General features: G+C 49.5%; 1 protein-coding gene across 7 annotated transcripts in view; it reads right to left on the bottom strand.

Moving 5' to 3' along the window:
- Positions 1 to 17,010, bottom strand: part of VAV2 (vav guanine nucleotide exchange factor 2) — a 149,573-nt gene that overhangs the window by 48,871 nt on the left and 83,692 nt on the right. For all 7 annotated transcript variants that reach the window (XM_074924082.1, XM_074924081.1, XM_074924084.1 and 4 more), the window contains exon 3: positions 3,389 to 3,447. In XM_074924082.1, the coding sequence (XP_074780183.1) occupies positions 3,389 to 3,447 (59 nt within the window). The remainder of the gene's footprint in view (positions 1 to 3,388; positions 3,448 to 17,010) is intronic.

The following is a 17,010-nucleotide window of genomic DNA, read 5'->3' as shown; positions in this document are numbered from 1 at the left end:
TTAGTGCCAGTCACTGTGAGAAATGGGGTAATGGACTTAACGGGCCACGATTATAGTCTGCAGTGGAAACTCCTGGCGTCCTGGCTATAAAATAAAGGCTTCTTGTTCAGAGACAGCCACAGATGGGCAAGGAGCATGGCGGTAACTTCTCACTGTGACTGCTGACAGTTCTCCAGTCGGTGGGAGGAAAGGATGAGAAATAACAATTAAAAAAAAAAAATCCCCTCTCCTTAGCTGACGGGCAATGCTACACAATGAGGATCATTTCTTTGTCCCCACGTAGAGCCCTGTAAAACCACGCACAGATGAAAACCCCAGGAAAAGGGTATTACCACGTTACCACAAAGCCTGTGCTCCCAAAGGAGATCAAAAGGCAGCGCCCACAACAAGCCAGGTGAACAATGGCATTTCTCACCTCCCCGTTTCTGAGAGGGGAAAAATAAGACATACAAACCCGAGGGATTTGCCCAGGATCATGCAGAGCACGTGGGGCAGAGCCAAGATAATGTAGTTTCACACATCCAAGCATCTTTCCTCTGAACACCTTCAATTAAAGAGAGAAAATGTGCTTTTTTTCTAGGAGGCACCAATAAGCCTCTCACCATCGAGGCGCTTGTGACACACGGGGCACTACCCAAAAAATAACCCAGTGTGGTGGTGGGGATCCTCGCAACTACACGCTGCTTTAATCAGTGGAGAAACATTGTCTGTGCTGTTTGTACGGCCCCGTGCAAGAGGGAAATCTCCTTCTGCAATCCTTACAGACCATCACCTGCTAGGAGATGAGTCAGAGATGCACCGTGCTGGAGGGTGACACCAGTTTCTTCAACACTTCTAAAACCTGCAACTGGGACTAGAACAGAGCAGGAGAAGGAAAGATGCAGCACAGGCTGGAGCTACAGCTGCAACAGATTAAGCCCAGCCTTAGCAGCGTGCTGCAAACAAAACACTGCATTCAAGATAATTTTTTGCCATGTTTTACCGCTTGTAGGTTGTTCCTTGGCAGAAACACTCTGTCATCTCAACATAGCCATCCTGATAGCTATCTGATTTACTCTGTGAAACAGGGTTTCTCTGGCAAGGCTCATGTATCCAGAAATTATTAGAGAGACTTTTTTTCTTTCACTGAATAGCATACAAGATTGATTTTTATTTTTCTACCCTACATGCCATGAAACTTATTTAAGGTCAAGTAATAGGCTTTGGGGTTTGTTTGATTCTTAATTTGCATGATCTTGATTCTCAGACCCCAAAAACAGGGGTTGGAGCAGAGCCACATTCATGCTATAGGGCTGAAAACCACACAATCCATATCCCATCCTAATTACACTGTATTTACCATGGTTTTCAGCACCGTGACTAAGCCAAGACTTTTTCCATTTATTTCAATGGCAGCCATCTTCACTGGGGAGAGTAGGGACTCCAATTGTCAGCAGGGACCCCAGTGAGCTGAGGGGCAGTGGTGGCCGCGTGAGCAGTCCTCTGGGGAGCCAGAGCTGCTGCTGGTTCCCACAGATTAAATTCATTTATCTGAAATTAGTTTCTGTTATTGAGGCTTTTGTGATGGTGCAGTAAGAAATCATCTAATTAAAAGGGAAAAAAAAAAAAATGCAGCAATGGACAAAGCGAGGGCTCTCTGACTGCAGGGGACACCAGCGATGGGAGGGGACACCCCCATGGTGGGCATTTGCCAGCAGCATCTTCTGTTCTCGCAGAGCTGGCAATGCAGAGGACAAGCAGGAAAACAGAGTTAGAAGCAAAAACCCACTAAACTCTGTGCTATTCTTGTGTCATTATGGTGCCAAAGGCTTCCAAGAGAAGAGATTTTAGTGGGAACCATAAACGCTGGTTGTAAAATGAATGAGAAAAAGCCACATATCCACAGGAATAGCAAAGCCTCCCTGCCCCCTCCCAGCTATCGCTCAACCGGCCCATCCCTGGCAGCAGGAGAGCTCAACAGAAACACCAGTGATTCAGCCAAAGCCTTCGCAGAGGACAGCCAGCTCATTCATCCTCCGAACTGACACCAGGACCTCCCTGCCTAGGGAAAGGCTTTGCCAGGGGTGACACATCCCAACCGCTTCCAGCCTGCCCCAAGACTTAAACCCAGCCCCTGCAAAACCCCTGCAGCTCGTGTGCTCTCCCATGACTCCCTGCCTCCAAATGCCTTGGATGCTCTTTCCCCTTCAAATAATAATTACTGCAGGCTTCTCCAGAACTCAGGGCTATTCTTAATAATAAATAGTCCTTAACAGCACATCTTGTTCCTCAAATCTTCGCCCTTTGAATCTCCCTCAGTCCTGGTGGGATCTGTCAGATTTGTGTTTAACAGATGGGGAGTTGTTCCCCTCCAGCAGGATCAGTGTAGTTAAGGCAGTGAAAGTAAGTTCAAACAGTATAAATCATGGCATGGGGTGGTGGGCATGGGCAGCAGGGCTAGAAGTAAAGCCAGGGTCCCATCCAGCCTGTACCCCACATCCTGGCTGTGCCTGGCCCCGGGATGCAGCCACAGGCCAACGCCATGCTACACCCTGACCAGAAGAGCAGCAAGACACATTCTGTGGAGAAAAGTAAATGTGTTCTGTAGCTGGTGAAAAAAAACCCAGCCTCTCAAAAAATAGTGGAAAGATGCTTTAGGCTGAGAACTCTTCCTAGTTAGATCCGTGGTCCTAATGAGAAGATGCTGCCAGATTAATAATAAAAATGCACACTAACAAGAAAACCAATTGCAAACCAATTTTGCAGGGAATTAAACAAAGACTAGGATAACAACTCTGCTTAATAGAGTTGTCTGCTGGGTTTATTCCTTCTCCATTGCTCCTTCAGTTAGCAGGGGAGGAGGAGCCCCGGCAGCTGGGCAGCCCAGCCTGGGTGCCAGGGCCAGGTTAGTTCTTAACCCCCATTACCTGCTCTGGAATGATGTGCCTTTGTCAAAGCCAGGAAGATATTTCCCAGCTGTTAGCAGCTGAAAGGTCACCTGGGCACTTCTGCACAGACCAGGGAGCGGAGCAGGTGATGGCTGGGGACAGTGGGGTGACACCACAGCTCCGTGGGCAGGGCATTGCTGGGGCCCCGATCCTCAGCTGAACAGCCCCTGCAGAGGGGACCTGAGCAAAACCTCCAGCAAGAGACACCCAACCCCACCCTGCCGCCCTCCCCAGCAGGCATACTGCACACAGCCGGCAACATTTTCACTTATTTGTAAACTATTCCTGAGCAGCCTGTGTGGTGCTTTTACAAGTAGCCTACACACATCCCAAAGGCATCCTTCATGTCTGTTTAACCCTAATATGTGTAGCTTCTGAGAGTCTGATGTGATTAAGTACTAGGAATATGGATAGACAGAGAGAGGAACAATATTTAAAGCATCATATTGAAAGGATCTTACCTAATTCCTTTGGTTTGAGCAATACTGTGGAAGGAGAGTCTGGATACTGCAGAGATCACCTGGAAATGAGAGAAAAAGATGCTGCTGTGCTTTACTGAAGACAGTGGAAGGTTTGGTGGGAACTCAAGGACCTGGCAGCCCGGTATTTGGACCTGAACACCCACAAAATGTGCTCCAGCCCCCCCCATCAGTGTCATCATACATCACCATCAGGGCTCAGAGGACACTATCAGCACAAACACCCCTTCTGGTTTCACCACTGAGCATAAAAGACATTTAACCCTCAGCTATAAAGATACCCATGACCTGCTCCAATAGGTTTTATGCAACACTGAGAAGCGCTGAAAAAACGCTCTTACTTTCTATTTTATTACAAAAGGTTTATAACTCCTTTCGTCGCTTCCCACACAAAATGATCTTATTGAGGCAAACTTGCCAAGACTTAATGGTTTTGACTTCTTGAATTTCAATAAAGATGCATCATCTGTTTGTCAGAGGTGAGTGCAGACCATCGCCCTTTTCTGGCAGAAAACAGCCAGAAGTGATTCAACAAAGAAATATTTTCATCAGCATCACAACTGGGAACGGTAAAGCCACCATTTTTTTCTGAAAACTCCTCATTTTTCTGGAAGCTTAAATTGCTACGCAGAATTTTCAATGAATGGTTTTAGTCTCTTATAGATATAAAACATGTTTTACTCTTGCTCATATTCATCATTTCAAAGCTAGATTGAAAAAACAAACGTATTATTTTTGGACTGGTTTCCCATCCACTGGAATGAATAGAGATGCCTGTGTCCAGAACACAGATAAAGGACTTTTTGAGCTGTCCCTGCTGTCCAGGGCCCCCAGCTCTCCTCCAGGCACACAAATCCCAACACCACAGGGGCTGCAAACTGCCCGGAGCTGCCCTGCACCCAACCCAGCCATGGGGCACCCCTTGGTGCTGCTTTCTTTAGGGACCACTTGCCCTCGCTGCTGAGGGATGCTTCCCTGGCTCGCTGAGCCACTGCCGCTTCAGCCACCCTGGGCAGCACATGCCGTAAGCGAGTTAGTGCCCGACTTCTCTCCTGGGACTGCTGTTGGTACTCAAAACCGCCCTCCCTAAGATGCTGTTATCCCAGAATGTCAATCAGAGTCGTACTGTGGATCCTTGTGCAATTCCTTCCCACTGCAAGGGGTATGCAAGCACCAGGCTCGTTCCGGGGGGATACAAGCACATGGCTCCTCAGGACTGCGCTGGAGCTCCTCCTGCTGCAGCAGATCCTGCTCTAAACCGTGTCTTCTCCACACTTTTGCGATATCAATCCCTCTAATTTTTCTTTTCTCTTACTGTTACCACGAATTCCAAGCCAGCTGTCAGTGCCCCACGCGTGGACCCAAAGCCAGGGCAGCAACAAAGGGGCTGCCACAATTTGGCATTTAGCAGTTGACTTTCACAAGGAGAACAGAGATGCTGAATTATTCAACAAGGCCATTGAGACTCTGTGAATGTCAAAACTTGGCCAAGTTTCTCCCTGGTATAAAATGTCACTAGCGGGAGTTCAACACAGAGCAAGAGGGAATTTTCCTCGCACGCTGGAAGCCTTTACTGCCCCCATGCAATACTTCTAGCAAGAAAGCATCCTTCTACGTCTATTTTTCTTTTCTAAGATGTTGCTCGTGACAGTTCCCTCTAAGCAGAAAACATGGGTATTTTAATTAGGCAAAGCATTACTTTTTCTACTTCTGCCATGAGCATATTTTGGCCTATTTCTCTCTCTTGAGAGCCCATCTGGGCAGCTACCACCACCCCTGGCACATCTGGTTTTACAGGGATGCCCTGGAGCCACTGATCACAGACCATAATTACTGTGCAACTAGAAGAGAAACTGTGAACTTTCTCAAGCAAAAATTCAGGGTCACGAATGGAAATGCAGTGAAGTTCCTCATTTTACTGTAATCTAACAAGAAGCAGCACAAGAAGGCTTGGTTGCTTCAGCCATGTGCTTCTCCTGCCAGCGAGCTGCAAGCTCCCAGTGTCAAGTTCCCACCTGCATTTCAGGGAGGTGTTAAGCAAGCCTGGCTCTCCGAGTCCCTCTCACATCCCTCTCTCTGGCCGGCCTCTCATTTGCTCTGGCTTTGAGGAGCATCAAGCAAAGATGTGGCTTCTGCTAGTGTCGGACCTCAGTGAGCAAACCTGCTCTGGAGAAAGCGAAAGGGGCTGAGCCCCCTTGGAAGGAGAAGGCAGCCCTGAGGGTGAGCTCCACACGAACCACGTCCCCTCCACGCTCTGAAGTCCATGCTGTCATTTCAGTCCGAATTTTTAAATAAGGCTGGCTTTGCCTTTAGAAATTTTATAAAGAGCAATGGGAGAAAGCAGGTTAAAACACAACCAGGAGTCAAAGAAATCAGGTCTTACTCCCCATTTTATCAGCAACTTCAAGGCCACACTGGGCATATTACTAAATCTCTCTGTGCCACAGTCTCCCATCTCTAAAATCCTCCCCAGTTTGGGAGAGGACGTGAGACTGAGTTCATTAGCACCCACGAAAGGCTCATTAGCATCCACCTAGGGCTCGTCAAGGCAGGGCCACAGCACAGAGCATCGCTGCCAGCGAGTGGTACCTGCAAATGCCAACCCAAACGGTGCAGAGGCCCCACTCCACCGGGCTTAAAACAGTCCAAGGGAAGTCCTAGAATGATTGAATGAGTCACTTCTGCAGTCTATTATTAGACTTCTAAAGTACAAAAATCAGTTTATGAATCAGGCTGTTATACCGCAGGGTTTGACTTCCAGGGAAATTTAAAAGTTCACTGTTCTCTGCGCCAACAATTTTTGCTTTGTTCTTTTATGAAAAGCCCCAAGCGCTGAACATCCTGGCACATCAAAGCCCGGGACCTGGTTTCAGCGACGAGCCAGCATGCACACACACGCTTGACTATGCTTAGGCTCCCAAATCAATGGATGCTCAGGTGTGTGAGCAAAGCGACCCACTTTGAGGGATCAGGTGAAGCTTGGCATCTCTGAAAACGAGACCGAACAGTAACTGTCTCAATATCAGGGAGGATTTTTCCAACAACTCCTGCTAAGGCAGTAGCCAAGAGCAAAAAAAGCCAAGTGCAACCCCAGCTCCTCTTACAGCATCGGTGCTCCAGCCTGCCAGCCCCCAGCCAGGGAAGTGCTTAAGCATGCATTTAAGTAATCCTCTCAATTTCAACAGGATTAAACAACATTCTTAAAAGTAAGTCAATCCTTAAGTGTTTGCTAAACTGTGTCTCATTTTCCCTGTAAAGCAGCTTCTCATTTGAAGAGAAACCCAGTCATATTTCCTGCCACTCCCGCTATCATTTTCGACTCGGCCAGGCAGGATCCGTGTCGTTACGCACCCACGCAGCAGTTGGCACGAGGAGTCCCTGATCTCATCTGAGGCTTCTGCAACACCAGGACATATTAATAAAACTAATACAGATATGACACTAAGTGGAATTATAGTTCACTGGTTATTTATACCTCCCCTTTCGTCTACGGCAGCCTGGAAACGCAGACGCTTTGTTTCCCAAGGCAGACTTCTTGCCATGGGGTATCACCTCCCTTCAGAGTTACGCTTATTATTTCATAAATTCAGATCTTTGGGTTTCCCCTCTTAAAACTAACCTGCTGCTCAAAACCAGGAAGCTGGTAGAACCGAGGCTGCTGCATCCTGGAAGTGCTCCTGGAGCACAACTGGGAATCGTGAACAACAGCTGCCAAATTTGCTGGTCCCTTGAACCATCCTTGAAGAGGCTAAAACGACCAAAACCACATCAGACCCCAGTGCTGTGTCACCGCAACAGCTGGGGCAGCACTGGGGGCTCTCCCGGCCCCCTCAAGAAGCAGCAACATCCCGGGGGAAAGGACCCTGCTCAGCACTGGCAGGCGAGAGGCTTAGCAAACTCACTTGAACATGTTGCTTGGGAAAACTATACTTTTATCTGTGCATTTGTCTTCCGGGAGAAGGAGGACTGTGGGTTTAGACAGCAGGGGCTTATGCAGATTATTATTATTATTACTTCTTCACCCATTTCTCAATGCAATTTCCTCCAAGAAAACTGCATTCAGCATGCAAGCATTACCATAAAAACTAGCTATAACACCCTGCTGACAATAAGATGCCAGAAACAGAGCTATAAAGGTATGCAGGGCAGGTGATGTACAAATAGACTTTCTCTACAGTTGATATGCAAAGGGTCAGTGGGAAATTTCTGGTGGTTTCACCGTGCAAGGTGAGGGATGCCCTTCACGTTCCTCACGTTCCAGTTTGCCTTGCATTTTTAGACATGAGCTAAATCCAGCCACCCAGTGGATAATTTACTGACCACCACAACGCACGGGATGAGATCATTGCTGAGCTCTCGAGGAGACCCTGATTTAAAACGACATCAAGTTCTGCACTTCACGGGAAAAAGAAAGAAAAAAAAAATTAGTCTCAAACTGGGTTCCTCACATTCATTGGTCCTTCTGCAAGAAACCTGGCTGAGTAAAGAAATGGGATTTTTGAAAAGAAAAAAAAAAACAAACCCAAACAAGAAACCCACACCACCACCATAAGAAATCCACCACTTTTCTTCTTCCTTACTACCAACACTTCTAGGAATTACGGATTTAAAAATAAACTGAAGCAAACAAAAAAATAAATCATTATGCTTGCTGCTCTTCTATTTCCTCCAGCATTGTTTATCGCTGATGGTATCTCTGTGCATCTAGAAGACTCTCAAATAAACTCCGTATTGGAAAAAACAAACTCACCCAGCTGGGCTGGAGAACACTTTGCCCAGGAGGATTTCCCCAGCTGCCCCCGGAGCCTGAGCAAGCTGCAGGGGTTACAGTCAGGCTCACAGCTCACACCCAGCCCCTGCAAGCTCCTGCATCCCCAGAACAAAAGAGTATTTGCTCCTAAGCAAATCAGGAGCTCTGTACAGAGGCAGTAAGTCTGGGCAGAGACCTCGATGTTGCCACCTCTGCACAAACCCTTCTGGGTGGGGAAGTGGTTGCAGAGCCTGAAATTACACAGAGTGTTTTTCTGGTTTGCCCCTAAACTCATGAAGGGCAGAAGAAATCCTCAGGCCAGACACCCCCAGCCTCTGTGTGGGTAGAAACATGACCCCAAATTCAGAGACAAGCTGGTTAAATTACTTCCGAGTTGGATAATAGCATCCAATAGTAAAAACACTGATACGAAGAGTCCCAGAGACAAGGCTGCTAAAATAAAAGCAGCTGTGACAGTGAGTAGAATTTGATCCAGTTACCTCGAGAGAGCCCTGTACTTTCTCCCACTGATGCACCTGGCAGTGGGCAGTGAGATGGCTGCTCAGCTCGTGTTTGCTTTTCTCCTCCTGCCCACCTGGGGCATTTCCCCAGTGCTTTCCACCCAGCTGCACACACACACACTGGGCTGGGCACAACCAGGATCTGGTATTTCGGGGATGTGCTGTAGGGGAGAATTTTGTAGAGTCGAGCTGATGGTTGGACTCAATGATTCCGAGGGTCTTTTCCAACCTGAATGATTCTGTGATTTTGCAAACCAAAGCGTCACCAGCAGTTTCCAGCCTCCCACCTCCTCCGTTTGCACATGCCTCTCCCAGAATTCGTACCTTGGCTAGAGCAGCCCTGGAAACTCAGTTTAGCCAAGCCTTGAGTGTAAGAGCCAACACAAAGCACAACCTGCTTGCTCTGGATCAATTATTTGTGCTCCATGTGGGCCGCTGCCTAGTGCATAAACCTGCAAGACCTTACAGCACGTGTGCAGCGAGCACAGCAAACGCTAAACCTACAGCTGCCTTCCAGCCCTCTCCCCACACACTGCACAGCCGGGGCTGCTGCCACTTCAGCATCCTGCAGATGTTTTGGGGAATTCCTTAAATCAGCATCTCCTGATACAAGCTGGTACCCGAGAGCAGCATCGCTGTACGTGGCAGCCCCTGGCCAGGCAGGAGGAAACCAGGCTGCGGTGCATCATTTCCTTAGGATGCTCAGGGCAGGCAGAGCCCCATCACAGCATCAATTTGGTTTGATTTTCCTACACTCAGGGAGCTCTCCTCTCAGCTGGACCTCATCCACCCAGCTGGTTGTTGAGGGCAACTGCTATTAGATAATAAATAGTTTGGACAACTGGCCGGAGCCTTCCAAGTGCCTGTCTGAGCAGTTTGCCCCGTGGCTCCTCTTCGCCCACCCGGGGATGTGATGGCTTCACCTCCCGTTCCCACTGATGCCAGGCAGAACGGCGGCGTGCCGGGGGAGCGTGGTGTTTGCTGGCACACAGCGTCTGGAGAGGTGCCAGCGGAGCAGCTTTCAGCTGATACATATTTGATAAGGATTTTAAATCAAAGTCAGGGAAGCTCTCCCTGACGGTGTGTCCAGGCTTCCCTCTTGGTATTTCACTACAAGGACGACGCAACAGATGGGGAATTCCATGATGTATTGTAAAGCCTCTTCCCTTCTCCGACAAATACCCATTCCAGGGATCCTTGACTGCCACCCCTTTTTGATTTATTGAAATATTGGCAACTTGTGACATCGCTGAGGAGTTGCAGATGAACTTCAGAGCACCCATCAAATCACAGGAGATGGATGAACAAGAAATGTAAAAAAACAAACCCCATTTGCCAGAGTAGGTGGGAAACAACAGAATTACTCAGCTTCCAGCACCCTTCTGGGTTTGCTGCTGATGTGTGTGCAGCATTAAGTGCTGTTCTCAGGGAAGTAATAAATATCATAAAGCCCAAACAGGGGTTTGGTGAAGAGCTGGGCAGGGATGTGAGGACCGTGTGCCTCACCAGGGCTGGGCTGCTGGGCTGGACTTCCAATCCGCAAACTGGATGTAGGAAAACCAGGTACAAGCTGGATTTTGCTTCTGTAATTCAGCAAGGAAGGCTGGACATATACACTCCTTCCTTTTCTAAAGGGATCCTTAGTCACAGGAGTAGCAAAGGGTTAAGCTAATCTCAAGTGAAGATCTGACACAGATCATCCCCAAGACCTCTTAGCCACAGTTCAGAGCGCAGGTGTCAGGCCGTGTTACTGTTACTGCTGTGTTACAGGGACCAGCGATTACACCTCTAAAGATAACGAGGTTAAACCCTCTAACAAGAGCCCATCATCAGAGATGCCCTTTCCAGGCGAAAGCATCTTTACCAAAACCAAAAACTCCTCTGAGAAAGCACAAGGAACACGCAGCAAAGCTTTGTGTTACTGGGGAGGGAGCAACTCCCCAAGCAAGGCTGCCTTCACAGGAGCATTTACCAAAGAAAAGCTGGAGTACATAGGGCATTTTTTACAGACCTGACTGAAAAAGGTTTAACATACATTAGACCTTTTAGTCAGGTCTAATGTATGTTGGCCCAGCGGTCCACACAGCATTTCCCGTGCCCAAGGCTGTTTCCCCAGCACCCAGCCCAGCGTGGTGTGCCTCACCCCGCTGGGGACACAGCAAGGAGGAGCCCGGAGGATCCATGTCCCAAACCAGAAATCCTTTACAGTTGCAATCTGTGGCTGCTGTGTCCTCAGGGGACCCTCACAAATCCATATTTGATAAGCACTGGATTACACTTCTGTATAATGAGAGTGTAAGTGAGCTCGATGCTTTTACCCTTCGCTGTCCCCAAGGCTTCAAGAGGGGGAAAGGGGAAACGTGGCTGGAGGAGCACCCATACCACCCACAAGTGCCACCTCGCTAGTGCTAGGAAGCATCACCTGCCATAACTGCAAACACCACAAGAGCCCAAAGCTCCCCAGGAGAAGGAGGAGTTGGGCAAAAACTGGTCTGATGCAGAATGGTCATCCCCAAACAGAAGGGAGAAAATCCCAGAGGGAGCAGAGAGGAAGCAAAGGGGAGAAGCAGATTTTTCTCCTGGTTCTTGTGCTCCCCATGGTGCCACTAGCAATGCCAGCAGCGCTCCAGGGAGCAAGCTCCATCTACAGATCCATCCCAGATGATAAATTACATTAGAAGAGAGGTGAGGAACAGAACCTTGGGAAGAGAAAGGAAAGGGAGTTTCTGGACCCGATCCTCAGTCGCTGTAAAATCACCCCCACTCCCATCAGCTGCTCTGATTTACAGCCAGACTCTGCCTGTATCAGGGCTCTGATAACTCGGGCTGGTCCCAGGGCTCCGGGCAGCAACTCCACTTCCAGAGCACTGCTGCGCCGTGAAGCCCATTAGCTGTAATGTGCTGCCCTAAGCACCACTGCCATTACACTCTCCGTGTTTGCCTGGTCCTTTTAAAGCAGGGTTATTAAACCCAGCATCACTTAGCATTTAAACCCATGATTTGGCCACATTACGTGTTGGGGATGCAAATATTAAGTCACGGGCAAAGCCTCTGCTGATTTCCAGCGGGAACAGGACTTGTCTCATTTTAACACGTTTATTTTGAGCTCTTTGGGGCTGGCATAATGTCTGCGATTGTGCAGCCCTACGACAGTGGGCAGTCATTGCAAAACCAGCAACGTCCCCTGACAAGGAAAAGAAAAGAGTAACTTGGGTGAATTTATAGCTACTGGTTGAAAAGCTCTGCACTGTATCACACCATCATAAGCTTCCCAGATGCACGCAGCCCTTCTCCCATATTTAAGACACCGATCTGTCTTTTCCTATTACAGAGCAGCTGAGTGTCCGAGGGAACACTGCCACACATCTCTTCGGGGACCCTAAGCCCCGCTGTCTGTGCTCCTCCATCCCCTCTGTGATACGATGTCCCCATCCCACAGCAAACACATCCAGCCAGGACCAAGGCAGAGCAGGGTTCCTCACCCCCCCGAGACACGGAGAGGATGCAAAGGCAAGAGAGGGCAGAAGCAAAGCAACCCGACAGGCAGGAGCATCGAGAGCTGCAAACAAGCCCAGCCACAGCCTCGCTGTGCTGCTCCCCACGCCGCCCACAACTCCCAAGCACAGAAATTAATGCCCTGAAACTATAGTGCTTGCTTTATGCTGCCGAGTTCCTTTAATACAACAGCAATAAATACTTATTCTGCTACTTAATAGCCTCTCTCCTCCGACACAGATGCTGAGCTGCTGTCTTGTTCGGTTACTTTTACTATCGCTGTCTGATAGCCTGGCAGTGACTAGAGTGAGGAGCTGGCTTTGATGGGACTTTAAAAGCTTGGGGCGGGGGGAACCCAAGTGGTTTCTCAAGTGAGCTAACACCAAAGCCAACAGACACAAACCAAGAAAGCACTTGCTGCTGCACCTCCAGCTGAACACGGGAACGGATGCTGCCTTTGATGGCCCTGAAACACTCAAAGCAGCAAGCTCAGCCCTTAGGGAGAGCTCAGCAGCACCCAGGGGTGCTGGTAAGAGTTCAGGGCACAGGGTGAGGAGACAGCAAGGGCTGCCCTTAGCAAAGCCACTAGTCTGGGGCAAACCCAGTAAGCACGGTAGGTGCCACCACACTGCGTGACACAGACACCCTGGGCTTGGAGGCAGCGAGACACGAAGCCAAGGCCCAGAGGAAGCTCTGGGTGAAATGAAGCAACTGGTTTCCTGTAAACGGCGGGGATTCACCGGGCACGGATGAGCTGTGCCCGCTGCAAACGCACCCCAGCTGCCTGCGAGCTGCCGAACGCTTCCCCCCTGCCTGGGCACAGCTGTGCCCCTGCTCCCCGCTCCAGGGTGAGGACGAGCCCACCCCATACGAGGACTCGGAGAGACGCAGCCTCTGCGAGCATCTCTGCCAGACAGGAGAAGAAAACAGAAGAGACAGTGAAACTGGGAATGAGCAAGAGAGCGGTACAAAGGTCCTGGCTAAGGATGGGTCAAATGATGAGCTTGCCCGTGGCAGCAGACCATGAGAGGGTCCCCTGGACCAGGACATCTAGTCCTTTAACACTCAGCACTGCTTCTAAAATGAAGAAAAATCAAGTGCTTGGCAGAAGGTGCAGGAGTGAGCACACCTCCTCCTCCCCCAAAACGCCTCCCTGCATCTCCACTGCTTTCCCTGGCTGAGTTTGGCCCCATCTATTTGCATAGAACTCGGCAAATAACAGGAAATAAGGCAACTGTTAAACACTAGCATAAGAAAGGAAAGAAAATGAAAAGCCTTGATATCCAAAAACTATGGGAAAAGCTCGTTAGCACCTCTGAATGCTGATTTGGAAATGAATCATTAGCCGGTGCCACAACTGTGGGGGTTTAAGGTAACACCAGCCAGTCTCACATTTCTGCATGATATGGAACAGCATTAATTAAATATTAAGCGAAACTATTTTCGCATCGGTGTGCAGCAGCGCGTGAAACCGAAACCAAGGATCGGAGGGACGTGTGAATAAACACCAGTCTGGCTGGACGCTCCCTCTCTCCGGGATAGCCCACGTACCAAATGCAGAAAACGCTTTCTTTGGTTGTCAAAGATGGCAATCAAACACTCCTATGGGACAGACCACAGGAGACAGCCCGGACCGATTTTAACAGAGGAACTGTCCTGTTGTAGGTTTTAGAAGGTGAAGGAGAAGCATGCAATGTTTTGATGTTGAGAATTTAATTTTAATGCCATACTTGCCCATCTCTGTGGACTCACAGGGTCTTCTGGGGAGTTGCCCTTGTACTTCTCTCCCTCTGGAAATATCTCCCCACGTCCTCCTAAGGCTCCAAGGTGCCACCGCTGCCCGGGGCTGCTGTGTCACCTCCCCAGCTTTGCCCTGCACCATGGCCCCTCATTTCTCATGCAATCCCAGTGCGTCCCAGCATAGACTGGCTTTGCTGACCTGTGAAGCACAACTCACTCAAATTTTGCCTTTGCTTAGAGCAATAATGGAATATATTTGGGGAAAGGAATCCAGCGGGGAGGAGAAACTAAAAGCTTCATTTTTATTGCAGCTGGGATTTCAGCATCCTCCTTATGAGAGAGAAGGATTCTCAAAAATGCTTGAGCACGGGGAGTCCAAGCTGAGGGCTGGCTGCCTTCCTCCAGACCAAGGATATTACAAAATTATCTTTAAAAAAAAAAGCAGCATGTAACTGGAGAGGGTTCATTTGCATGGCTTTGTAATAGTTACAAAAGCTGCCTATAAAAGCATGTCCTGTGGGAAACAAAGGTAATGAAGCCAGGGAACTGTGCTTTCCTGGAAATTAGAGCGGGGGGTGGGGGGAGAGGGAAACCACAAACAAACTGGCTAAAGCAGAAGTTTGCTTCAGGTCCCTGGAGCAGACACTCAGGTAAGCGCACAGCCACGGAGCGAACCTCCCCGGCCAGCTGCCACAGCTCCACTGGCACCAGAGCTCCTCACCTTCACACCCCATCACAGCTCTTGGCTCTGTCTGGCCTAGCTGCCTCCTTCCCTCTGCCCCCAATTAAGGCCGCAGAAGATCCCTAATGACCCTGGACAGATGCTGAGAGCGGTGTGGCGGGGAGGCAGGCTGCTGGGCACGGCTGTACCTCTCTCTCCCCTTCCCCAGCCAGGCACATCGACTGGGGAGCTCTGCCATCAGCCTACCCTCAAAAGCACATATGAGGAATCAATCTGCCTTTAAAGAAGAAAAGAGAAAAACAGTTGCTGGTTGGGTGTATGAGGGGCAGACAAGGCCAGGACACTCCTCCCTAAACCTAAACCAGCATCCCGAATGGCAGAGAGCGGGTTTGCCCCCGATGTGCCTCCTTGGGTTCAGACGAGCCACACACATCTGCACTGACAGGGGTTGATGTCACACGGAGAAACATCTGCCCTTCGATTTTTGTAAGCAAGTACACACGCAACATTCCTGCTGTTCCCAACACACACAACTTCCCACTGATGCATCTTAGACTCCAAAACAGCCCTGTGGGTATTAGGGGCATGGGCTGACCTCGGGACACCAGATTATGCTCCTGTAGCATCCCTATAACATTATGCTCAACCCGTTATCACTGAGCAGTAACAAAATGCCCAAACAAAACACAGGAGCTCTGCCCCAGAAACAGTCAGAAAGCACGACTGCACCATCCTGCATCATTATTTGAAGCCCCCCCCCCCCCCCAAAGTAGGGGGAGAAATGCAATTACACTTCTAATTAAAACCATGCCTAAAAGCAAGACCAGGGAACTCAACCAAGTCCCAAGTCAGACCTCAAAGTGCCAGTTCATGCAGTCACTGTTTTAAAAGTAGTTTCCCACAGTTTACTGACTCCTCCCTTCTAAAATCTTCCTGCTTTTTCCAGAAAAAGGATCCTTGCATAAGCCCAGTTGGTCCCAGGCCACAAAACGTCCTTCTGCTCTGCAAAGCATCCAGCCACCGTCCAGCTGGTACGGCAGGTCCACAGCCCTTTGCGAGGAATCTGCTGCTAAAAGGGTGCCTTTCCTCCCTGCCACCTTCTTTGGGGAGAAGTGACAATCAGGTAGGAAAATTTTGAAGGAATTAGCTCAAGCGTGGGAAGACGTGAAACACGTAGGAGGACGTGGGTGCTAACAGCTCCGACTTGAACCTGTGCAAACTGGGAGAGTCTCTGCTGAAAGCCACCAAGCTGTGCTGGCTTACACCTGCTGGGCACTTGGCCCTTTGTGCTTAAGGAGAAGCAGGAATGGAGGAGGAAGGGGAAGAAAAAAAAAACAACAAACAAACAACAAACCAACCCAAACTTAAACACTAATTAGCTTAAAACACTGGTAAAGAGATTTACACAGGCGGTCTGCAAAGCCCTGACCACAGCGGCTAATCGGAGCGAGCAGGGCTGCTGGCAGAGTTCAGCTCGTGCCGTCACGTGGGACCGAGCTGCCACAAAGACACATTGTGCCAAGGTATTCGAGCACGGGGGAGAAAACACCAGCAGAGTCATTTCCATGCAAGGGAAGGAGAAATGCTGCCCGCTGATAGCAGCGGGCATCGCGCCTTTGTGTTCCCAGAGAGCCCAAACCCTGGCCCTGCTGCTCTGGATCTCTGCAGGGGTTGGAGATCCTAGAAAAGCATCTCTGTCTTGCCCCCAAGGCTCGGAGCCTACCTGGTGCTAGGCTGGGGGGTTAGAATTATCACATCTGTGCTACGCATGGATATCATTATCAGGAAAATTCAGGGGAAAGGGTCCTGCAGCTGACTCCACAGCACTGATGCAAGTATCAGAAATGACAGGATGGCCAAGCCATCACGATACAAAAAGCAGCTCCAGGCAGAAAGGTGTTGGTCTTACACCATGGGGAACACCAGGACTGGCTGAACTTCGGCCAGAAACTAATTCCTCCTGCTCAACGTTGGAATTCAGGCAGTTTTAGTTCCGTTTCCTCCCCAACTTGCCAGGCTCCACAAACTCATCCCCTCCTCATGCTTAAGGGCTCAGGCACCTTCTCTGACCCCAGTCCAGAACTCACAATGCCCAAAGTCATGCACCTAAGCAAAATCCCTCATCTTGTGACTCAAAAAGAGCCACCCAAGCCTTCCAGGGGGGTAAAGCCCCCACCATAGGCAGCAGAGCCTGTAGGGACTATTTGCACCCTGACTGCAAGTATTGCTCTGCCTTGAGGTGCCCGAGTGGCTCCCAGCCAAGGGGATTGCAGGATTGCAAAGGCTCCCACAGCTCCAGGGAGGGAGGGCGAGGAGAGGCTCTCCCACAAAAGCATCCCCCCCTCCCCCAGTATTGATTGGATTTGTCGAAACAGATGGAAAAAACAGCTAGTCAGATGCAAAACACAGATACTCA

This window comes from Athene noctua, chromosome 20, assembly GCF_965140245.1.
Source record: "Athene noctua chromosome 20, bAthNoc1.hap1.1, whole genome shotgun sequence".
Classification (NCBI taxonomy): domain Eukaryota; kingdom Metazoa; phylum Chordata; class Aves; order Strigiformes; family Strigidae; genus Athene; species Athene noctua.
The sequence above is the reverse complement of the archived record's forward strand: the minus strand, read 5'-3'. Positions and strand labels throughout refer to the sequence as shown.